Source organism: Diadema setosum, chromosome 22 (genome assembly GCF_964275005.1).
Source record: "Diadema setosum chromosome 22, eeDiaSeto1, whole genome shotgun sequence".
NCBI classification, from domain to species: Eukaryota; Metazoa; Echinodermata; class Echinoidea; order Diadematoida; family Diadematidae; genus Diadema; species Diadema setosum.
In genome coordinates, this window is record NC_092706.1 from 26,846,639 (window position 1) to 26,873,236 (window position 26,598).

The window sequence follows — 26,598 nt, forward strand, 5'->3', positions numbered from 1 at the left end:
AGGAGGGATTCCCAGCTGCCTTACCATGTCAGGGAGTACTGGTACATGGGCTCGATGTTTGCCAGGTCGGCGATGGTGAAGAAGAGGATGCTGGAGTGGGTGGCGATGGGCTTGTAGCCCAGACGGGTCTTGTTGATCATTTTCTCCGTCTCCTCGGCTATGGCCTGCTTCTCCGAGATCTCGTTGGCAAGGACCTTGGAGGACGACAGCACCTTGATGGCCGTCTCGTCCTCCAGGATGTTGCCCTCCGAGCTGGAGAGGACCTCCAGGATCTTGTCCTCAATCTCCTTCAGTTGCCTGGAGGTGTGGGAGGACGAAGTGATTGTGTATACCTCAATGCAACAAGCGCATTACATCACGGGTGGTGGCATGAATACGTATCTTTATGCAAATTAATGTTATTCATGAATTGGTTCCAAGAAATGCCCGCGGATAGAAGAGTTTCTGGAAAGAGAGAGAGAGAGACTGCACACATGGTGCTCGGGGAATAAAGTAGGTTCTTGCCAATTCCATCAAATGTTTGGTTAGCTTTATGATGTTTGGTGATGTTTGGTTAGCTTGATTATTGTTCAGTGTGACAGATATGAAATGCTGCTGATTATCACCATCTCGTCTCAAGGTCTTATGAGGGAGAGAAGGGTTTCCATACCATTTACATTATTACACTTTCTTTACCACATGATTATAATGCAAGGAATAATCACTCAAACCAAACTGTCATGGAATGGAAATGTCATCACGCATGAATGGAAAATGAATTATGTTGTACTTTAACACAAAAACAAAAATATACTTGAGGCTGTATGTAAGATAAATTTTGGTGAATATGAGAAAAGGCTATTTTCTCATACCTGTGAGGAAGTAAAAACTTTTCCTAAGAAAAAATGATATGGAGTAATTTCGGCCTAATCTTTCAATGTGATTATTCATAAGGTACAAGAAAAGTCCTTATGTCACAATCTTAGCACTTTTCTTTTTTATTTCAAGTTATGCTTAATATGGAAGCCATCTGCATTTACTTTCTGTTCTATATATACTTATACTCAAATTTTTCTATAGAGCAAGCATGAGACAAGTTTATGTTTATATTTTTGTTTGAAATTGATAATTGTCATTTATATCCTTTATTACAATTGGGTTTTCCCTGCTGATATTTCATGGCAATATTTTGTTGAAAAAGATTTGGTAATACTTGCGGAAAATGCAGGAATAACATCCTTCCTGAAATATGGAGGTATATCCCCCCTCCCCCCGCCCCCCGGAAAAAAAAAAAAATAATAATGTCCACTCTTGGCAGAATAATACAAACACACAAATTCAATACACTACTTATATGATTATGGCAAGGCAAAAAATGGGGACATACTAGACATTTTTAAAACTGATTGAGAAAAGGGAAGATGATGCAAAAGAAAAAAAAAAGAAGAGAGGAAATAAACATGTGATGATAGACAGCAATCAAATGTATCATTATATGATCAATTAATCATTCATAATTACTAATTAATTACAAGATAAAAGATGATGCAAACAAAGAGAGGAAATTACATGTGACAATAGACAGCAATCACATTTACATTACCATGATATGATCACTTAATAATTCATACTTACTAATCAATTACAAGATCAGACTCCATAGAATTCAAACGAAAGAAAAACCATCTCTCTTTGTTCATCCACTTTCCTCCATAATTCACAGAGCAGACTTCGGTCCAAACCTAATTATGATTTCATCATTCCTCCTATGTACCTAGAGCCTTTCAGCCGCCCATTCTTACCTTTTGTTGTCGGCGCTCTGGATGATCAGGGCATTCCTCTCCTCTTCCAGCTCTGGCCGTTCCTTAGCAACCACGATGCCCAGCAGCTGGTCCTCCAGCCCCTCGGGCGTGATCATGAAGTTCAAGAGAGTTACCTATCCATCACAGCGGACAGAGAAAACAATTATATCAATATATTATACAATGTATGGTGAATTATATCATTCTATTAGTTTTGCTTTGTTTGAATTTTGGACTATAAAGATGACCGCCGCAGAGGGGCTATCTTTGATCAGTAAGTCAAGAGCACTGTATCAATCAATACTTCTTGCAAATTGAACACCTCATTCAATTTTCCAGGCAGTGACAGTAGTAGCGGTAAACCCATCCACACATCCATTAAGTGAAGGACGACAATACGACATCCTATTCTACATTAGGCATTTATTGCAGTGAACTCTCTCTTTATGATACCGCCGTCAAGTGCCCCAGTGCTCAATCTTTTCAATAATCGGTTTCAAAATTTAATTCGCAGACAATTACACCATTCATGGACAATGATGTGACGTCTTATTTTATGCATTTAATGCCATGAACTCTCCGTTAACGTTGGTGAAGTACCCTAGCACTCGATCTTTTCAATCGTTTGTTTCAAAATCTAATTCACAAAACAGTCCTGACACGCCATAAAACCACAAACACAAAAGATTTTTAAAAACTTACACACACACACACACGACAGCATTGCGCAAGTCTTTGGGCGAAAAAAAAAGAGATATATAGTAAATATATTACATCAAAACTAGAAATGTCGCTCTGGTGACTGGTATGCCTCCGCAATAATGCATGGTTCTCCCAATAGGTCTATAGTACAACGGTTTCACATAATTGGCAAAATACTAAAATGACAGGTTTGTCGCAAATGTGTTGAATGTTCACTTTCCTTGAACTAGGTTTAATTGGATGAATGGCTATACTGTCCAAGAGTGCAGGTATCAGGGGATTTGAGGATTTTTACTTGACTTTTGACCCTTTTATAAGTTTATGAATTGAGTAATTTTCAAGGTATGGAGAAAAGTATAACTTCTATGTTAAATAGTAAAATTTAAGCATTTTAACCCGGCCTTTGACCCTTGACCCTATGACCCAAAAATTTTCAAGAGAATCACTGTCAGGTAGAAATGCATAAATATGTACTAAGTTTCATGAGGATACTTTGAGTTACTTTCAAGATATGGAGGAAGAAGCGAAATTTATGATGTAGCACTTTCACTTGACCTTTGACCTTTGACCTTTTGGCAAGAAACTTCCCAGAGAATCTCTATTAGGCAATACATGTATATATTAAGTTTCAAGAAAAATCCTGCAGGCATTGCATAAATACGAGGGAAAAAGTGAAATTTTGAGAGGAGTTGACCTTTATGTTTGACCCATAACCTACAACGTATGACCCCCAATTCCCTAGATAATCACTGCCAGTCAGTACATGCATATGTACTACATTCTATGAAGATACCTTGAACCATTGGCCAAATATGGAGAAAAAAAGTGAAATTTTAACATTTGCACTTGACCTTTGACCTTTAACCATTGACCTCGTGACCCAAAGCTCTCTCTGGAGAATCTTTATTTAGTAGTACATGTATTATTTACCAAGTTTTAAGTTTCAAGAAAATACCTTCCGGCATTGCGTAGATACACATGTATGTGGGAAATAGTGAAATTTTGAGCATTTGACTTTGACCTTTTGACCTTTGACCTGAAGTATGTGCACCCCAAAACTTGAAAGGCACAACTTCATCCACTCATATATACATGTACATGCCAATTTTCACTAGGGTACCTCAAACTGTTTTTTAGTTACGCTGTCCACAAAATTGATTACAGACGGAAGGACGGAAAGACGGACGGACAACCCGAAATCATACTTAAGTAATGCCTCCGGCACCACTTCGTGGCGGAGGCATAAATAAATGAGAAAAACATATCCAGATATAGAACATGTCTTAGCTCGTCAGTAAACAATGTGATGTCATAATTTTACGTCTATAATAAAAAAAGAATGAATTAAATTATTTTTAAGTAAGCAACTTTCTGTTTTATTTTTATTTTTAAAGAAAATGACAGTTGAAGAGCCAATAGAATATGAAGGGTACAGTGAAAGTAAAATGTATTCATGCCTCACTGAAAATCGGAAAACAGATATGCATGTTTTTGAAATTATGGAAAGTGCTTCTCTAAGGTTCCTCGGGTAGTTGCGTGATAGACCGCAACTGTCTACCAAACGATATGTAATCTCTGTCGCATTGCAATGATCGCTGCGCTGCGCTCTTACCTTCACGGAAGTTTCGGGCAGGTAGTGCGGGTTCCTCAGCTTGGTGGTGATGTAGAAGCGGAAGTCGTGCGAGTACTCGATGGTGCTGTCACCCAGGCGGATGCAGATAGCTCCCCCGGACTTGAAGGTCTGCTTCAGCAGAAGCGGCTCCAGGATGGGGTCTAGCTCCTCGGCCACGTTCTCCAGGAGAACCTGACGCGCCCAGCGGGGAAGGAGATGGGAAATAGAAGAAAGGGTTAATTACGAGCGCGGACAGAAATGGTTCACGCTTACACAGTAGTGTTTTAAAACTTCTGCAGCAAGTACAGTCCGACCACTATTATCCGGCCATGTCGGGACCGGCACCAGTCTAGATAGGCGATTTTATCGGAAATGGGATAAACGATATTTACGTACATGTAGCTGCAGATGCAGTGGTAGCTAGACAGGTGGCGTTCACTGCAAAAGTGCTGTAATCCACGCCTAAGCCTATTAAGAATTATTGTCATTTTTTAAAATCAAAATTGAAATAGCGTAATTCATGATTCATATAAATATGTTTCTTTTGAGAATACTACAGGAAAATCGTATGAGTTTTGTAAGAGTTTTAAGTGGGTCTAAAATCACTTCCCCCCCCCCCCCCCCCCCCGTCTTCACTGCGTGATCACTACGATCACGTCCAGATGAAATAGAAGTCTGGATAACAGATGACTGGATAATCTAAGTCAGACTATAAATATAGTGTCTGTTCTCATTACACTGCGTCTTGCGACAAACAAATTCACGCGCAGAAATTCTCATAAGCAAGTGAAATAAAGATTCCATATCGGCGCAAAACCTTCAGTTACAGTACTACAACTGACACGTATACAACCACTGTTGTAGATCTATAGTAGATATGGAAGTAGTCTATCACAAAATGATTTGATCCACGATTCTTTTCGATTTTTCTGACCAAACCAGGTTTTTGCCTCTCAAGTTTACTCGCATTTTTTTTTTTTTTTTTTTTGGGGGGGGGGGGGTGGTCCTTGTGAAACAACTTAATGATAGCTTAAGGCGGTGTCACACCTGTCCTGGCAAGCTACGCGGGCTTGTGGCGAGGAGGTAGTTTAAAGCACGTAGAAGATTTTCCGCGGGCGGACAAGAATGTTTGCAATTTTCGCACTTGTTTCTTACTTACTAGACGCGTGCTACTTAGCTTCTACTTGCGTGCGTTCCGTGTGACTCGCGTGAGAGCTTTGAAACCGATCAATTTTCTATTACGAGCGACTTACGGGGATTGCGAAGTACCTGCTTTGGAGTAACTGTTGCCTGTGAGGTGCTACCGGTAAGGGTTTCCTACTTGTGTTCTGCGCGTACCTCTACGGGCAACTCCCGTGACTCTTCCGGAACAAATTTTGAGCATGCTCAAGACCTTGTCATACCGTATCTGGGGGGGAAGTTTTGCGGCTTGACTTGCGGGGAAACAAATTTGCTACCCGGAGCTCTCCGCAATTGGCCCGAACTTGACAGTACCTAGCACTTATCTCGTCCTTAGTTGCCCGAAGGTGCGCACGCTAGTCCAATTTTCCCGCAGCAAAGTTTTGAGCATGACAAAACTATTTCCGGATGAGTCGCGAGGATTGCCCGAAGAGTTCCACGCAGAATACCCGTAGGAGGGCCGTAGCCGCCGCAATTCACAGGCATTTGACCCACTTGAAGTAGGTAAGTTGCCCGCTGATCTATGCCTATGTGAAGGGAGTGCGTGCCATTTGTGGGCTCATTCTCTTCTTTGTCCTCCGTCCATTGTGGCGTCGAGGACTACCTGGTCCCTTTCGGACAGGACTTCATCCGCCGAATGGACTTCAGCAGCAATTTGATGCATTTGCTGTGAATCTTCCGGGCTTTGTGGCTGTCCGTCCACTGGACGTTCTCTGCCCTTGTGCACTTTCCGTCTACGGGGCATCTTCACTTCTTGAAAGCTAGTTGACAAATGATTGTTTGCCCATCCACTCGAACCAGCCTATTGTTCAGACTAGCACTCACCTCGCAGGCGACTAGTACGCAGATAACACGCAGTTGTGGCGCAGGTACTTCGCAGTGCCCGTATGTCGCCCGTAAACGACATAAAAGAAGCTATCATGAAGCTATCACGTGACACCCACGCGCCTAACATGCAGTTCAACGGAATACACGCAAGAAGGACTTAGGTATCACGCGTTTATCATGTAATACCCACGCCAAACTCGCTCTAAACCTTTTCCGGCCGCAGAAATTATTCTGCGTGCTGAAAAATCCCCATACGCAATAAGCCCGCTTAGCTGGTGTGACAGGGCCTTTTTGGCAGCGGGTAAATAGAGCCAGCGTACGCACCTCCGGGTAACTACTTTTGAGATACATGCTAGGTACTGTCATGTGCGGGTCATTTGCGGGGACCTCCGGATAGCAAAAATGTTCTTCGGAAGTCGCACGCAAGGCTGGTGTGACACGGCCTTAAATGAACATGTTACGTGTAATATCCAGGGAAAGACGTTCCTCCGGGCATGCGCATTGCGTCTTAACGTTAATGAGCAACGAGACAATGTGACGAGATTGCTATTAAACGTGTCCTCAGTGGGGGACCTCGTCTTGAAAGGTCAGTTCCATTGATTTGCGATATTTACACGCAGCCTGGGCGGCAAAAGTGTGGCACTGATTTCTATGCCAGCCGGTCATATCATAACAAACGTAATCTAGCCTTTTAATCGAATATCTTATCTTCTCCCTTCGCATTTATGCAATAATTTGCTCATTTTGTTTTTCAAGAGTTAAAGGGAAGATAAACCCCAAGAGCAATGTGGATTGAGTGAAAGCAGCAACATTAGTAGAACACATCAGTGAAAGTTTGAAGAAAATCGGACAATCGATGCAAAAGTTATGAATTTTCAAAGTGTTGGTGTTGGAACCGCTGGACGAGGAGACTACTAGAGGTTATGACGTATGAGTGGACAACAATACCAAGAAAATATAAAGAAATTCTACAAAAATCCATTTTCATGAAAATTACAAATTCCATCAACTTGATATTGACATATGTTAGGGGTAGCAATTATTCCCCTGCTTTCTGAAAGAGGTTGGTCCATTGCTCTTTCATAATTCTAGAAAAGTGAATTTTTGTTGAATTTCCTTTATATTTTCTTTGTATTGTTGTCCACTCATACGTCATATCCTCTAGTAGTCTCCTCATCCAGCGGTTCCAACACCAAAACTTTAAAAATTCATAACTTTTGCATCGATTGTCCGATTTTCCTCAAACTTTCACTGATGTGTTCTACTAATATTGCTGCTTTCATTCAATCCACATTGATTTTTGGGTTTACCTTCCCTTTAATAGGGCTCGTACTTCTCGTAATCTTTACATAATATATTGTTGATGTTGTGGATTTTTTTTTTTTTTTTTGGTCTGTACGAGGCCGCCGCGATCTAAACACAATATTATACATTTTCACTGTGATCATAATTTCGATTATTTTCTATTCTGTATATGTGTGTGGGGGGTTTCAGCCTGTACTATTTCGATTTCTCCCTCCTCCTCCTCCTCCTTCTCCTCCTCCTCCTCCTCTCATCCCTCCGTCTATCATCCTATGTCTGTTCCAATAACTCTCTTTAATTTCCTACACATTGCACTTTCATTAATGAGATTTTCCTCATTAACTCCTCCTCGCTATCAAAATGAGTCTCCGATCATTCCACGACGAGTAAAAAAGTATCGAGTCCATTCTTCAATTTCGCGGAGGTAGTCGATAAACAACAGTGATCGCATCAGTGCAAGAAGAGCGCGTCTTCAGGGCAATGTCGTGTGGCGGGGAGGGGTGTGGTGGGAACAGAAATAAGAAGAGGGCTCTAAATGAAGTATAGAGGCAAGCGCTTCGCTGATTCAAAGACGACAAACATGTTAAGCCCATTTTCTAATGACAACTTTTCAAGGATATGGCCAGGTAGTGTATGAAGAGAGAAAAGGGGTGGGGGAACTGAGTGAGGGATAAAACTAATAGATAAACAAAGGGAGGGAGAGGAAAATAATATGAAAATAAAAAGACAACATGAGTGACACTTCTCGAGCAAAGCCCCAACGTCACGAGCACGAGCACGTGTTTGTCGTAGTGTATGTAAAGCGTGCACGTTGACCAGATCAAGTCACGCCCGCTTTGTGTGTCGTGTATACAACATCGCGGCTTCAATTGCGCAATTTTGAAGACTTTCCACTTTCGTTCGGTCATTAATAACGTACACGTCTGTGTGTGATTCTTAAAATAACGCGCCGGAATCATATTTCATTTCAGCGATTGACGTATAAATCTACAAAGCGCACGCGAGTGCATCACTGATACCCACGGTGCAGCTTTCACCACCCAATATGAAAAATCATAATTTCGGTTGGACAACATTAAGGAGGAAAAATGCACGGATCCGTAATGTCAATATTTCTCCGCGAATCCACTCTTTCTGTCATCGAGATATAAACGCGAGAAGTTTAATACGCCAATCTAAATGTCTTGGCCATTGTGCAACCACCCGTATATCTTAAAAATTGATCAAGATGACATCACCCCCCCCTCCTCCTCCTCCTCCCCTTCCCCCCCCCCCCCCCCTCCTCTTCGTCCTTACAGGTACCGTACTTCTCATCAAGCCAACATCAATTTAAGCTTGGCTTCGCTCTGCTCGTTATGCGCTAAGTAATGTGTCTTTTACCTTGATTGCATCCATTAAATTAATGATTTGTTAAAATCTTTGAAGGTTTTCGTGACGGTAGAACGTTCAGTAGTAGAAGGCTTCACGGTCCACAATGTATTCTTTCTCGGGTATGTATCTAGCCCTGAAAAGGGCCTACCCACTCTCGACGTTTCGGTTAGCATGTTCTCACTGTTTTCAATAGAAATGACTTGTTGTGATAAAACTACTGCAGTAAAGAGGTTAAAAAATAACTTTCAACCACTATCGCTATCAAACTCGACGAAAGTGTTGAATAATATACATATCTTATGTATGTATTAATGTAGTTTTTCGGCGCGTGCGAAAGAAAGCTTATGTGGCTATGATTTAAGGTAAACACTACAACATTTAAGGCATTTACCTCTAGCTTACGAAAACACCTAGAAGTGTTTTATGTTCGCTCCTCTTTTTCAGGCGGTAAATTGATAATATCTGCTCGAAGAGGTATTTCACGTAGTGGGCAAACTATCGGCAATACTAACATCGGGGGAAAACAATTCCTTCGGGCAACATACAAGAAAGTTTTGCCCTCTTTCTTCTTGTTCTGTGTGTGTACTTGAGGCAGCGGACAACGGCGGAGAAATACAGTACTCGCCTGACCTTTATCATTTTCCGTTACTCGAGTTGTTTTGTGAAGCGGCCACGTAATCGTGGTGTGTAATCGTGTATACGCAATGAAAAAAAAAAAGCACAATGCTTTCGGCTGGATTCAGCCTTGAAAATCAATTAGTGCCCTGAACAATTCAACAATATCATTACATGAAATAACACACTAAACAAAACCAAACAAAACAAGGATACAAGATAGACCTATGAGTGAGAATACCAAAATGAAACTTTCATCTAACTTTCATACAGGTCATAAAAACACAGAATCTTCTAGACAACAATGCCTAGCACTTAAGAAAAAAAAAATGTGAAATGGCGTCGAAATCAGTCGAAAAAGAAAAACCTTGAAAAAAGTTTTTGGCATGGCAATATAACACATCACCTTGACTATCTTTTTAAACTTTTATGTGTCTTTTTTTCTCGCTTGCTCATTCTATTCCAGTCTCTCCTTTGCTTTCTTTCTTCAATGTTTGTTGAAATTTGACTCGCCTTGACTGGCAAAATGTCATGCAGAATTTATTCACTATACAACATTAAAATGTTTGCGCCATAATAGCAGAACACTTTTTTTTTTCATACCCCTTTACTCCCTCCCTCTCTGTCTACAATTTGTATCTTCCATTCTTTCTTATGCACATCTCTTTAAAACAAAAACAAAAACAAAAATATCATATTCCGTAGACACATAGATTGGAGTGTTCTGGCGCCCTATTACAATCTATTTCACTTTTACTCTTTCACAGTGAATTTCACTAATTGAAGTTTAATATACGTCTCGTTTCTTCCTCTCTCTCTCTCTCTCTTCTTTTCTTTATTTTTTATTAAAGCATGAAATCTAACGTACACCAGATGGGTATCACCACGTTTCAAATATTAGCTATGTCTAGTTTATCGTGTAAAAACATTTCTCCTTTTATTCCGACTAGTAAGTTTATGCGATGGGGGTATTGGTATACGTACAGGCGTGCCGAACTGGACACAATTTTCCAGCGTGCGCACGAAGTCCGAATCGGTGAGCTTGATCACGTGCAAGTTGTTCGCCTTCTCCATGTTCTTCACCCACTTGTTAGCCTGGCCTTGTGGGTCGATCATCAGCGGCCATCGGCGGGCGTTGCTGTGGGAAACAGACAGAGCGATCAAGGAAATGGGATATGGAAAAAGAAAACATAGATTTTAAACACAATGAAGGCCATAGCATGTCATTTATAAAGCAATGATATTAAACGCCCAGGCATCGTGGCTACTTAATGATCCGTTTGATCAAACACGCATATGTGCGTAAAAAGGCACTGCCAAACACATGAGGATCTATAGCCAGGCGGATGTGTTCGACTTTGCTGTTGACAACCCGATCGCATTTCCATCGATTGAAAGTATCCCGCCACTGTCATTGTACAGAGTGTATGATTTGAAAGCTGACTTAACGTTCTCGACCACTGAACAGAGGCAGAACCTTCATTATCGATGAAATGGTATCGACCGACCGTGTAACTTTACAGGCTGTTATTACCAGGATCGGCAAACACAAGTTTCTTCATTGTAAATATTACGTGATCTCCAAAACACGCGGAAATATATCGCTAACGTTTCAATCAAGGTGTTAAGTCTTCATTTCGCGGCTGCTCATAACATGACAAACACAACCCATCCCCCCCCCAAAAAAAAAGAATAAGAAATAAAATGAAAAATGCGACGGCGAGCTGACATGAAGTGACAATCTCGAAAAAGTTGCAGCAAAGTAAATCAGAACTGAATCAAAACAAACGGTAGATTTCGCTTGACAAAGTTGGCAATATCGAAATAATGTATTACGAATAATGTTTGGAAGATACTTAGTTGCGGGAACGGCAAACCTTCTAATTAGCGAGCGAAAATTGTGCATCTTGTGGAATTGAGGATACTAAAAACACACTGGGAAAATAAGTATGCGCTTACAGGCACAGTGTTCTCAATAAGTGACTAAAAGCTTCCGGCGCTTGACCATCCATTCTCCTCCCCCCCCCCCCCCTTTAATTCCATCTCTTGATGCCACTTTACCTCAGCACCCAGCTGATGAACAAATACAAATACAGCCAAGGGTGAAAGCAGGGAGGTGGAAACTCCCTGATGAAAGAGAATATTGATACAAATCTCTTCGTGACGTCTACTGTGCTAAGTCTAATTGGCGCCTCCTGGTTTACAAATTACTTAAATCGGCATTTCATCAACAATGGTATACCTCTCCAAATATAATTGTACTTCGAGCGCAAGACGTGTATCTCTTCAGAAACGACATGGGAGGAAGGGGCGGGATATGCGCATATACGAGCGAATCGTATCTCGTAAATTGGTCAATTCGATGGCATACTAGTAATTACTGGATCGTAACACAGGACAGTCTTTAAAGCTGATGTCCAAAGACTATATAGAAACTCATCAACTGGGGTATAGATTTTTTAGTGTGGCTGCATCATCAATCGCCATGACCTAGATAATCGCGCACGAGAGAGAGAGAGAGAGAGGGAGAGAAGGAAAAGAGAAAGAGGGCAAGCGTTTCGTTTGAGGACAAAAGTTAATTAGCAAGCTCAGGCAGTTTGCGTGGACCTATAGCAGAGCGTTGGCAACATCGAACATTATTTGACTAACTGCTGCCCCGTTGTAATCTGGCCTATTAGAGTCATTAGCGTGAAAACGCCACGAAGCGGCAAGACCTATATAATTTCAAACAACTGATATACACAATTCTCTTTCTCTATCACACTATTTCGCTCTGTCTCTCTCCGCACATACATACACACAAACACATACACACAAACACACATACGCGCGCGCACACACACACACACGCACACCCACACACACTCATGCACACAAATCTATACATTTGGACAATACATATTTGCGCAGCTCGAATTGGGGGTTGCCAAATTAATTGAGACCGTCGTCCCCACACTGCCGAATTACGTGCGACGTGCTCACAACCTTGGGGCTACCATCATCCAGAAATCGAAATGGAATCGTTAATGTGCGTACACAGGCGCAGAAATAAGAACCAAATACATCGAAGTCAACACTAATACCATTGTGAAGAACACGGCCGTATTTTGGGCGATGCAAACCCTTATGTTTCATGTCTTAAGCATTACTCTACAATATGAACATGCAGCTCACTGCACAGTGTTAATAGCATTTATTTGTCGATAACACTCGACGTATTAATCAAAATTAATTTTCTCCTCTAATTTAACATTATCAAAGGAAAGAGCAACAACGATGACATCAGAAGGAATATAACAGACATGTTCATAGTCATTTTGTAGCCTAGTAGTGTTGTCCTTATCAACTTAGAAACGATGGGACGATTAAAAATTAGGAATAGTTAACTTTTTCCCCGTTTAAAAAAAATCATGTGAGTTTTTTTTTCTTTACTTCTCAAATACTTAACTATAGCTCCAACTGATGTATCACATACCTCAACCCCTGCAATTTCTGCTTCTTTTTTTTTTTGTGTGTGTGTTTTTTTTTTCCTCACTCAAAAATTACAACGGCAACAACAACAAAACCTGACGACTCTGCGCTGTAGAAGTTAACTCTGCGCAGCGAAACGTAAGCCCAAATGCGAACTCAAAATCAAGGCATTCCCTGTGTTTTTTCATTCATTTCACCACTGGTTTAAGCCATACTGCAATTATTATATGATAACGGGTTACAGCTGGCCTGCTGGCCTGCTGGTCAAATGAAGTAACACTTGCGGGGTGACGGCATTGTGGAAGGGACGAAGGCTGGGTGCGAACGGCACAGCGCTCGTCGGACGGTATCCAAGGAAACACCACAACAGATGGACACACGGCGGTATGGTGAAGTGCAGACAAAAAATAAATGGAGATGGAAAATGATAGACGAGGTGCACTCCACTCTCCTCTCTAGTTTCTTGTGACAAATGACCCTCTCAGGGTCTGAAGTTCGACAGTTATCATCTAAACCAATATGGCAAACTATCGAAATGCTTTACGTTTGCTTTGCAGTATACTACGTCATAGAAAAGCGCGCAAATCGGATCTGGGAAGTGTTCATGATTTAGCATTGAGATTTGTTTACAAAAGTACATCATAAATACTGGTCGTCTGCTTTAACTATGGTCTTCCACCGCTATGCCCATCTTTCTTTAAATAGCAATGCTTGAACTAACGAAACAAGCAAAGTAAAGTGCGCAAAGAGTTTGGTTTAATATTGCACGAAGAATGTTAAGTTTAGTTCAGTTTTTTATAAGAACATTTGTAATAAAATGTATGAGTAATTCCCTAAACATTGCATCACAAAAACATGATAATCGTTTAAAACTGTGTTTTCCTTAGGACCCCGTGTAAGCAATTTTTAATTTTTCAAAGTGCTTCACAAATTTCAAATTTCAAATTTCACTGTATTCTTCCAGTCACAGCCAGCTCACTGGAATTGTGGGCAAGTGGCGTGCGCTTCGTGTTGTTGAGTGGTTCGAGTCTTCGCGGGCGGATGTGCCAGTTGTTAACTACGGCATTCATCAATGGGGGAGTTTGACTGATTGACATGCAGCGCGCATTACAGTTGGCTGAGAAGCAGCACCGCAAACTGATGATAAATTACCAGAACGCCTCCTTCATGAGAAGCAACAATCAAAACTAAGAGCCGGGATTGATTGTTGTCTTTTTTACCTCATCTGGTTTCAGTATAATTACCATGCATTGATATTACATATGTTATGGGCGTCTGAATTTTCAATTAATGACTTTACGAAACCGGCTCAGCATGTATCAAAACCACAACACAAACACAAGCAATCACACAAACAAACAAACAAACAAGCAGCTGAATATCTAAAATGCTCATATACGGAAGATTAGGGTTTAACGTTAATTGAAACTTCACAATTTAACCTTGAGCTCAATGCATGATTTTTTTTTTTAACATAAAAACAATACATACATGCAAACATACATACATACACACATACAAATTAATACATGTACATCATAGATAAAGGAGTGGCAGCAAGACTTGGCACGTTTTTTTTTTTTTTGTTTTTTGTTTTTGTTTTTTTTTTTTCTTCTGAAGTTGATGTGGTATCATCAAGCTTGGTCAAAGTCAAACTCTTAGGACATCTAATACAAGTATGTTTTATGACTTGTACTTCTTTCAAATTGTTCAACAACAGTGAACAATATGAATTGACAAATGTATACTTTGTATACATGTGTATACTTGTAAAACCTTTTGTTTGATGAAAATGAAATTAAAATGTAATTGTTTCTCTACAAACATCAGGATGAGTCTCGGTGTGTCAATCAAACATGCTCACCTGATGATGATACCATTCTCCACCGAGAAGCTGTCGGTGGGAAGACCGGCGATGTTCCAGGCTCGTATCTGGACCTGGTCTCCCAGCGTGCTACTCAGGGAGAACTCCTTGGACGTCGGGATTCCCACCCTTTGCACCTCTTGGAACCAGTCCTTGATTTGGTCCTGATTGGAGTGTGAGAGAGACAGGGACAGAGAGATGATCATACATGAAATATCAAGAACAATACAAACACCACGCGTCGAAATGAACATAATGATCATGGCAATGCTCACACCAACAATAACAGAAATACGAATTACAATCATTCTGTAAGTATTATCACTACGAGTATGAGAATAAGTAAAAGGAGGACCAGTAGTATTCACTTCCAGTGTGACTGACACACCGTACAGGATATTTCGTGGTGTCCTTATTTTCGCGAATTTCGCAAGTCGACTGATATTCGCAAAACAAACGAATCGCAGAAATATTGCTTTTCCTATTTAACACGAAAGTGTCGCATATCATTTCCCAGGTGGAACAGCGCGAACTATATTTGAGGGATAATTCTTCTTTCTCATAAGGTCGATGTTGTACTTGATCGTGAATTCAACCACTCTCGAAAATATTTTGCAATTTTGAATTAGTACGCGAAATATCATACCTGCGAAGTTTAGAACATATACAGTAGTCGAGACGATAAGTAGTTCAATTCGCTGTGATATTTATCAAGATTGTACGTTAGTCCCCTACTACTGAAACGAGCAGTGTTTTGAAAACAACAAAACTACTGCAAGAGTTTAAATTCGCGCGAAAGTATACAATGTACGTCTGTGATGACAGCAATACGGGAGATGGTGAAATGGAATTCGCTTAAATGAAACTATCACACAAACACAGTAAACTGGCATCGGTAACCACGATTAACCGTTCAAAAAAAAAAAAAAAAAAAAAAAGAGGAGATTCTGTCGTATGTACTGCGTGAGAATGTTTTCTTGGGATGAACAGAGCTAGCGGGGCATTTCAGTATTACATCTTGTTAAATTGATGAACTAGGACATATTCAATTTATGATTCAAGAGCTGCATACGCTGTGCCTATAAAATGTACCATGTTTCAATCCGCAAATAAGTGGATTGATTCCGTAATGACGTAGGTCAAAGAGCGGATGAGCAGGAGCATAAAATATCAAGCGTTATACAAGCAGGCGGGAAAAGTTGGTCGGCTGTCGATCGGAATTGCGTTGTCATCGTAGCGTTCGTACGTTTAGACTTTTGATGTTTTTTTTTTTTTTATTAATTCCTTTTTCGATTATGGATTCGGCAACAAACGGATTGCTCCCAAATCGTTGTGAATGAGGTTGGGAGAGCACACAATCGCACGCTGCAGGCGCAGTGCACGCGCGCATTTAACAGCAATGGGCACATGGGAGACTCACGCAGCCCTGAGTCCTTTTCTTTTAAGTGTTATGTTAGTTTTGTTGGGCTCGCGTCATAACGCACACATCCGTGATACCTCTCAGCAATAATACTGTTGTCTCCGAACTCGAATCGATGAGGCCGGGGAAATAAATGGCACACTTGAGCTGAATTTAATCACGACCCTTTCATTCGGTGGACAAGAGTTTGTAAAGCTGAGCAGATGATCTGTTAGAGACCAAATCCCGCAATTAACTTTGTTCTGGCTATATCATGGATGTGTATGGTTCGTCACAACAGAATGTGGTTTAACTTGTCTTCAATGTGTATCAACCGGTGACTGTGCAAGACGATCGCGACAGTTAATTTCACGACTTCCATAAATTCCGTGCGTGCCCAGAAGAGTGAACATCGTTGTCTTGATTAGTGAACAATTCTAACATCGCCTCAACACGGCAATCGCGACTACTGAGGCGGGGGACTTGCATATTCAGGACGTATTGGTTATGGATTTATCATGAAAGCAAACATCACTGTATTCCCGTGTATTCCCACGCATTCCCGGGCATTCCCGTGTATTCCCGTTCAATTGTTGCATTGAAAGCCTCTATACTTCCGTAGTTTAATAAAAGCCGTGGAAATAGCGTTGTCAGTTGGTTCACTCCAGAGGATCAACAGAGCCTAAGTAATATCAAGTCAGAATATTGTGTGACCACCTTGAAAAGGCCAGGGTCCAGGAGGAGCTATAACAAATCTGATGTCTCAAGCTCGTGGAAAAAAAAAAATCCAAACAAAACACCTTTCTCGCGAGAAAACTAAGGTGCCACCCCACCCACCCACCCCTTTATCATCATTAACGAAATCGTGCTCACAGGAACATTAGGGGAATGTTACGACACTCAGAAGCGCCGAGAAATCAAAAGGCGTGACGTCGGGGGATGTTTCCTGAAGGAGATAAAACCAAAAGATGCACGACTTTGTACCCCGTGATGGTATAATGCTGGAGTGTCAATGTGATAACTGACATCTCACGTCGCAAGCCTCAAGTGTTTTAATGTCATGACAACCAACGTTTAAAATCGACTCATCTCATATCAATTTAATACTGCATCAAACCAGCACACGAGCCACGCCGCACATTATTTGAAGGGCAACGAAATATTCACGCTTGGCTTGACTTCATAAGCAAATTGATACAACACCGGTGCAAAAGTTGATTCTGATCTCGTTTCATCGATGACGAAAAATAAACGCAGAGGATGCCTACGTTACCAAGCACTATCGGGATGACGGCGGGGAACGCCACCTCTACAACCACGGCGTATGAGTTTGTCCCGCACGCTGGCATAATCCTTGAATCAGCGTTTCTCGCCCTCGTATCGGTGCTGGGAACATTCGGAAACACCTTGGTCATACTTGCCGTGTGCAGGTCTCCGTCACTGCGGACGCGAAGCAATGCGTTCATCGTGCTGCTGGCCACAACAGACCTCATCACCACGGGGACTCTCACGCCCTTCTTCATCCTTACACTGCTGAGAGGAGGGTGGCCCTACGCGGAGATCTATTGTAAGGTCATAGGCTACATGGCACTGATTTGTTTAGCCCTTTCTGTCCTGATGCTGTGCGTAATAGCGATCACAAGGTACATAGCTGTCACCAGACCCAGACATCAGTTTCTAAAGCAATGCAACCACTGGGTTTTGCTGTTCGCATTCAGTTTTCTGGCTTGCGCAGCAATTTTTATAGTGATCATGCCGGAAGTAGTTCACTTTGGGGAAGTAGGATACAATTCTGACTTGGGCCACTGCTCCATGGTATGCGAGGGAAAGGATTGGTGGTTCTGCGCCGTGCTATTTTTGTCGGGCGTCATTACAACGATGGCGATCTTGCCAATGTATTACGCTCTCACTCTCTGGGTGGTGCGGAAGAGCCGAATGACCGTTGCTGCAATCAACCGCAACGAACGAATGTCCACTAATGCCAACTCCAATGCGCTGAACAACATTAATCGAATACCAAAGCTGAGCAGAGAGGAAATACGTCTGACAAAGAAATTGATGATGTTGTTCCTGATATTTTTCATATGTTGGTTCCCATACTCTATCGTCATCCTGGGCGACCGGCACGGTATCATGCCGACGCCCTTGCATCGCTTCACGAACCTCTTCATGTGGCTGAACTCCTGCCTAAACCCCTACCTCTACGCCTGGATGATGCGGTCGTTCCGGAAGGCGTACAAGGATGTCACTAAGTTTGAGAAGTGGCGCAAGTATCTCCCTTGCCCGAAAATCCGCGATGAGAGTGATCCCGCGACGTCGGTTGTCATGACAAGAGGAGGGGCTTTGTAACACAGTGGGGGAGGATCTAACCCATCTGGTGAGCCACAAGTGCCCTAAAATGACCATAGCTTTCGCAACATTGTATCATGATCCATGGAACAACAGGATATAAGCAATTTTTAACTCAAAGCACGCATAGAAATATAGGACCTTAAGACTTAACACAGTGTACTTTCTCTGATGCAGAGTGAAATGACTTGCTGACTTCGATCCTCCCGTAGTCTTTCATATTAGACCGATGTCTTTCACGCCGAATGTAAGTCCTTAGCGGAAGGACTGTCAATCCTTTGATTAAATTGTACTGGCACACAGGACAGCGCATCAAAGTGAAATATGTAAATGGATACTTTTCAGTTATTATGGAACTGCAGTAATTGCTAACTAAACCTTAACAGGAATACATTTTGTCTGTACTGATTTGCATAAGCTTTTCACGCAAAGATGGCGGCTCCATGATGACCGAACTGGAGGGGGGGGGGGGGGGGAGTCTTCGTAAGAATAAATGTTGCAAGTCGAAGAGAAAGGTGTTTGTTTTCAAATGATGATAATCAATATTATTCACCTATGTCTGTATTCATTTCCACTAGATGCACTTCACTGATGGATGTCAAAGCGAAATAGTTGGTTACGCCTTTGTCACAATCTTTATTGTTCGCTTATCGATCACAATTAAAAAATAATAATGAATAAATAAACCTTGTCATTCCACCTGTCAAATTATGTTGACGTTTATCATCTCTATAACGCTCTCACTGGCAACGACTTGGAAGTAGAATATATTATAGAATTGGTTCGATTACTGTAATTATCACGACACCCCCCCCCCCCCACAAAAAAAAAAAAAAGTTACATTATCAATAATTCACAGTTATTTCGTTTGATAGCTTCGGATTTCACGAAACAGTTTACTTTAAAACCAACGTTTCTCCTTGAAGTACAGGAGCAGGCGCGTTGGAGGCGGGGTTGGGTTTAACAAGGGTCGGCTTTTGAATTAATTGCACTTCATTTTTCCCCTTTTCCTCTTTACAGGCACGCGAACTTGACGGGTCATTAGGGTAACCTTAATGACCATTTGCGAGTTAATATTTCAAGTTCTAAAGGGCAATTTGATGTCGGCAGGCAATGAGGACAATTAACGACGAGTGGTGTTTGCATAGGAACAGGTGTATTTTCCTCGGACTTTCTCACTGAGGAGTAAATGGGTGATTTCAGCCAGCCGAAGCCTGTATCATGAAGCTCTAAAAACAAATGGAGCTGAGGGGGAAAAGGAAGAAAAAGAGAATAATAATTCTTCCTTGACCAGGGGGTTCTCTATGGATAACTGGAAATCCTTTAGATTTCATTTAGCATTTCGCTTGGTAAAGCAGATGTTAGAAGCTGTCAGTGGCAAATTAAAAGGATAAATGAATAAAGAATATAATAATAATAATAATACGAAAAAAAAATGTTGCGATTTTGTAAGATACAAAAGAGTACTTGTGTGACCGCAAGCACTAATGGCAGCAAAACATAAAACAATGCAAGGGATGAGTGCCTTTATTTTGTGTGTCGTGTTGTGAATCAGACTAGCAAACATTTTGAAGTCTGCTTTCTGCTTCACAGAAATTAATCATTATGGTTTATACCCAACTGTAGAAGGGGATATGAATTCAAACCCGAAACATTATTAGGTCTATCGTCACCTTTGTACGCCATTTGCATTTGTGCATGTGTGCGCTCTTTCTGTTTCATGATTATAGATATTCAAAAGCTTTTTAATTTCCCGTCTTACTTTGATACTTAAGACTTTCAGATTACTGTCTGTCCCATTTAATCTCCTTAGTAGCATTGAACATGGCGCAGTTTCACTATGAACACCAGTATACCAAAACCATGTATGATAGTGAGGCCTATTCGCTCGTGCAATGTCATCCTCATGTTGTTTGGCCCGCAAAATCATTCCGTGTTTACGAATTTCACTTCAGTACAAACTACTTGGAAGTCGAGTACAACAAAAGCCGGAGATTAATTAAACTCCTGATGAAGAAAAGCATGGGCTTTTGAATATCGCAATTTATTTTACGAGTCACACGCAGATGATACGAGTTGATGACGTCACGGTCTCCCGAGTCTCATTTTCACCTGCACAGAAATACTCCACGGCTTCTTTGCCATAAATCGAATGCAAATAATCATACATACGGATAATCAATTGCATCGAATGATTAATGGCTTGCAATAACTTTGCACTGGTGACTATTAAAGGAGAGTGGTTAAGTTAATGAGGTAGATAGATTATTGAAGGAAATTATGGACTGTTTTATGATAATTTTGCATATAAGTCCTACGACACGATATTAGCGAGCTTCAGATCTGCTACGCGAACGCAAAGATGACGCCTCCTAAGGGTTGGACAATAAAGCTGTCTCACGCATGTGCAGAACACCATTTTGTGCCTAATAGCGTCGCCTTTAGCGTTCGCGTCGCCGATCTAAAGCTCACTTTTATGACAATTGTCGTGGTTGTGAAGCGTCTGAAAGCAGTACTTCATCTCATTTATGTATATTGATTATGGTGGATAGCAATTCACAATTTGGTGAAAATGTGTGTATTTTAAAATTAATGTTCAAATCGTTCTTATTACATGTCCTATTCGATGACTAACTTCCAACATGATTTTGTCGACTGGATTTCTGGATTTCTCCCTATTTTATTGAAGTCCACTAAAACATTGTGTGGTTCCTGATTCAATTAATGTACCCACTACTCTATCAGTAACTGTTCGTGATGAAATGTAAAAATTATCCGAGGCTTGCCCATCACAGCAACACCTAATGCAATTTGGACTACTATAATACGTATTGCAATGTATCAACTAGAAGCAGATATACAACTGTTATGAGGTATTGAGAGGCAACTGTAACTAAACTTTGAATAAAGTATGTGAACCGGTCGGATTACGGATGAGATCGGCACAGACAGATAAGAATCGACATGGTATTCATACCTTTATCATATACAGTCCTGTTTAAAAGAAGGAGTCAGCAACCTTTGCTTTGCTAACTCCGTGGAGTGGATTGGTTTTGCTTCTCAGATGTTGCTAAAGATTCCTGCATTTCTTTGTTGTTCACTGTTTCTTGGAGTTTTTTTTTTTTTATCTCCTTCTTGTTTCATGTAAAGCGGAGGGTTGTAGGAGAGTGTCGTTCACGTGTCTGCTATCAACATTAGGGAGCTTTAGACTTTCGAGACGGGGACATTCAAAGGGGAAAAAATTGTTCCGAGCATGCGCAAAATTGCTTATCAAACACGATATATTTATAGCTCGCGTCGTCTGAGTTTTCACTACGTGTTCTGGGCTATTTTTGCGTCTTCTCAATTCACGACGTAGAGAGCTACTTGATACACCGATCAAATGAGACGCAATTTTTTTTTTTTTTTTTTTACAGGTTGCGTCTCCGCGTTATGTAAAGCTACTTTTCAACGCGACGCAGGGGGGCGAGGAGAACGGCCAACGCTATCGTCTCAAACGCCCGCGTCGCAAATCTAAAGCTCCCTAATATCCTGCGAGAGTGTGACTGAGTGCATACAATAATTTGAGTGCGAGACGCCGAGTTCGGGCCTACAGGGGGAGCTTCAGATTTGCGCGCGGGAGTTGACTGCATTGACCGTTCTCCCCTCTCCCTGCGCCGTGTTGCAAAGTAGCTTTAGATTACGCGAAGACGTAGCCCATTAAAAAAGTAAAATGGCGCCCCCACGAGATCATTGCATCAAGCAGCTCTCTGCGGTGTGAATTTGTGCGGACGCAAAAATAACCTAGAACGACCGTGAAAACTTAGGCGACCGAAGGTCGATTTCTAATTAGCAAATGTGCGTATGCGCAGAACATTATTTTTTTTTCCTCTGAACGTCCACGTCACGAAAATCTATAGCTCCCTAATATCACTGTGTGTTCAGTTAATAGAATGAAGTCAATCAATGTTACCATGTTTATGGATGATGGCACGAGAAGAGGCCATGTAAGAATGCAGGGTGAGAATTTTCTTCGCTTTTTTTCTTTCGATGCACTTGCAATCAATAAATTCATTTCTTTGCTAATTGCAGTCTACATGTGAAATTTCCAACCTTGTGATTTATTAGGTTGAAAAAAAAAATGTTTTAAAAAATAGATAAAACGATATATGAAAATGAACACAATGATAGATGGGTCTTTTTCGTTAGAAATACATAATAACTGACTATTATGGTATGAATCTGATGGTGTGCGTGCGCAAATGTATACGACGTCTGATGTATACTTATACATATAGCCTACTAACTATCACGACTACTTTTACGAACGTGTATCACAATTTCTTTTGATATAGAAGTGTTTCGTTAGCCGTTGATTCCGCCATCACAATCTAAGCAATCTTGACACAACTGATTCAGAAATTAAAAAAAAAAAAATATTCTACATAATATCGACAATTGCTACCTTGTCTGTCATTACTGCTTTAATTTTCGAGATCCTATTTCTACTCTTCAGCAGTCGTGTATTCTCCAAACTCTCAGCCCATGGTCGGATTTCCGTCCCCAGGGCCGGAATTACAACCCTACTATAAACCATGCAGGAAGACAAGAGCGTTCTCAGTGAGTTTTCATTGAATGTGTTTGCAACTTGTACAGTAACAGCAAAAAACAAACAAACAAACAAAAAAAACACGAACAAAAAAAAAAAAACACGCACTCAACACCATCCGAAGTCACGACACAATCTATATTTAGATACCGAGCGCAAATGGACGATACTGCCGTAATACATCGCCGCAGTACTAGTCGCCTACAACACATTTACGTGATGAATACGAACTCATCTATATTTTCTGAAATCTATCGAAATGAATAAATGATACCAAACTTTGAAAACATGCGGAGCAATGAAACACTGCATTTTATGAGCTGAGCTGCATGTATGAAAGAGAATTGTCAAATCACACATACAGCGTAGATTAAGTGTCGTGGCTTGTGACGTGTTTCCATGGTGTTAATGGTATACCTTCCCACCTGCAACAGTAATGCAATTATTTCAATGAAATTTGAGGCTAATGCGATCAGGCTCAAAGCAGTGGATCACGGATGAATCGTATTCGGCAATTCCCCTTGAAATAGGGATTTCCATGAACAAAGAGTGGGAGATATCTGAACATTAGCTACTGTTGTTTGTTTTTTTCTTTTGCAATAAAGTACGCCTTCGTACGTATAATCCCCGCTGGTTCGTCCGTTCAGCCAAATCTCTGCACCTATCTGCAATGGAGTAACTTGATACACATAACGACATTATCAAGCCCAGTTTTAATGGGCACTCTGGTATTGGCGGTAAAAAGAATGCGACTCGGAATCGTTTGATATCATAACACGATCCGTCTGGAAAAGGAGAGGAAACAAAGAAAGAGAGAGGGAAGAAAAAACGCGAGAATAAGCCAGTTCGGAGATAGCTCATGTGCACATGGGTACAAATGACCTTTCAGTTTTCTCAGTTGGTTAGGCACTTCACTCGATTCAAAGCGACATAATGCGTCAATTTGCCCAACATAGCAATTTATGGAACTCGTATTATGATAATAATATAAGAAGGTCTTATTTACCCAGGGTAGCCTCTTCAGTGTTGCCACTGTTCTACCAGAGGGCCCTGCTATTATTATTACCCTAGCATTGCCAGGTACCCATTTATACACCTGGGTCGAGAGGGACATAGTGGGTAAAGACATCTTGTCCAAGGACGTAAGCAGAGACTCCAACCCAAAGTACCTTCTGATCTGGAGATTCTCCCGACTGAAACCCCGATTCTCCCGACTGAAACCCCGAGCAAACGGGAGACTCAAAGTTGATGTGTGCGAAGCGCGAAATTCCTAGGGTTCTAGATGCTCTCTGGTGCTATCTAAGGCTTATTTTTTCAACATACGATAGAAATATGCAAGAAATCCTTTCCAACGGGAGACAAAGAGCCAGGGCGGGAGAAATTAAATCTCAAACGGGAGAACGGGAGATTTTGCAAAAATGGGTTTTCGGCGGGAGATCTCCCGTCGAAAACGGGAGAGTTGGAGTCTCTGCGTAAGCACTGGGCGGGATTCGAACTCGGGTCCTAGGATCGGGAGTCGGGAGTCTTATCCACTATACCACAGCGCCCCAACATATTCAAACATAGAATGAACCTGCGTAGATCAAAGTGACCAGAACGGTTCGTCAATCAACACTTTGCGAAGCATCCATTTCATTGTGGTATATTGAATGCATTAAAATTTGTTGTTGTTGTTGCTTTGCCAAATACCAGGCTTGCTGTGAGATGGAAGTACTGGAAGGCACCATTAAGAAGGATTACATGAACAAACATTACTTCACAGAAGCTATCTTAGTGGATTTAAAAACCAACCTGTCTCTCAGTAAAAATGACCTTTTTTTCCTGCACACGCGCAAAATGGAACCCTGAACTGGCTTATCGGTGGTTAACATTCAACCCTTTTTGTGCTAATGAACCAAATGTGCACATATTCCACACACATTATCTATATCATGTTTTACACCACTGTGGCACACGGAGGGTTAACAGTCCCATCCTGGCTGTCATATGCAATGCGCAGGTCGTAATCTTCAGTTTTTTAGTTTTTAGTTTTTGTTTCTGTTTTTGGTTGTTGTTGTTTTTTAAAGTGTTGTGTGTTAGTTGGTTCTCATGTTCGGTTGGTGGGGGTGGCAAAGAAGAAAAATTGGCATGTTAGCTTCACTTTTTTCTCTCTCTCTCTCTCCTCTTTCTTCCTTTAAAACAACAACAACAACTTTTTTTTTTGTCCCTCTATCTCTCCGTCTCCAAATGTGACATGCTGTGAAGGACGCGGATGAAGTTTACTGGACATCACGTGCGAGGACAACAACATGTTTGGACACTTATCAGCTAATTTCACGCTGTTGATCAAACACACAAAGGGGTAAAACAAACGTGTTCACTCGACAGATAACGTTTAGTAAATCCGGCGAAGATATAATCAGCTACCCTGATCATGTTTACATGTTACTTATCGGGAGCGGTAGATTGCTAAAAATGCATCGGATCCGCCAAAGGTGTACATAGCCTATCGGTGCTCCTACTGGGACATCCTACGCGACTATCGGCGTGATCTCTCATCGAGCACAGATCATTACATTGACCCACACTATAACACTCACCACATATCTGAAAATATAAAAGCTTCCACAGCAAAGAAAATAACTAAAACCACAACAAACACAAAAACAATGATAAGAAGGGCACATTGTAATGTTTTCAATATGTACAGGGAAACGAAATCACCAATTACACATGCGCAAGTCTACAGATCTCTATGTGGCATTGAAGAAAAAAAAAACTGAGTGACAATGCAATAAAATCATTAACAGTTTAGACAGCTACATGACGTCTGTCTGTTCGTGGAGGGACATAAGAGATATTTTGCGTTGTCATTGATTCAGTCATCAGCGTAATTAAGTTTCTTTCACGGCACGCCGCAATATACGTAAGGTGCTGAGAAAGTAATCTTAATTCGCCTCGGAACGCCGTGACATTTATCGCCCCAAGGGGCCACAGTTCAGAAAATGAATATCAGAACAATATCCATACTCGCATCTTTAATCATAATACGACGTCCTACACTATGACTGCTAAATCGTAGCGACAAGAGCTGTATCTCCTAAATCAAATCTAGTGCGGAATATTGACATACATGACACATACAGCCATATAAGCTTGACGGTACCAGGTAGCTACGAGAATCCGATGCAAACGAATCAAATGCCTCAAATGAAATCAACAGTTACCCGAGACAAAGGAATCGAAGAAGAAAATGAGAGTTTTGCTGAACATCCAAGAACAAGAACAAAGGAAAGGAAATGGGAATCAGAAAGGAAATGGGAAGAGATTTTTAATCAAAACTTAGACTGGACTAAAATATATAATGTTCCTTATACATCTACTTTGAATCAAAGACTTCGTTATTTTCAGTACAAAATCTTACATAGAAATATTGGTGTTAACAAATTACTTTTTGCAATGGGGCTATCTGACACACACCTCTGTACGTTTTGTTCGAGCTCCACAGAAACAATCGCACATCTACTTTGGGAATGTGACGCTACCCAAAGATTTATT

General features: G+C 41.1%; 2 protein-coding genes across 2 annotated transcripts in view; one reads left to right on the forward strand and one right to left on the reverse strand.

The window, feature by feature from the left end:
• LOC140245365 (dynein axonemal heavy chain 7-like) overlaps positions 1-26,598 on the reverse strand; it is a 129,723-nt gene that overhangs the window by 27,851 nt on the left and 75,274 nt on the right. The window contains exons 56-60 of the mRNA XM_072324942.1: positions 14,726-14,889; positions 10,375-10,528; positions 4,096-4,287; positions 1,782-1,915; positions 25-297 (exon numbers count right to left, since the gene is read on the reverse strand). Coding sequence (XP_072181043.1) covers positions 25-297; positions 1,782-1,915; positions 4,096-4,287; positions 10,375-10,528; positions 14,726-14,889 — 917 coding nt within the window. The remainder of the gene's footprint in view (positions 1-24; positions 298-1,781; positions 1,916-4,095; positions 4,288-10,374; positions 10,529-14,725; positions 14,890-26,598) is intronic.
• LOC140245522 (G-protein coupled receptor moody-like) lies at positions 17,412-18,473 on the forward strand. Its single transcript, XM_072325086.1, has one exon. It carries the CDS (start codon positions 17,412-17,414, stop codon positions 18,471-18,473), a length of 1,062 nt encoding a protein of 353 aa, XP_072181187.1.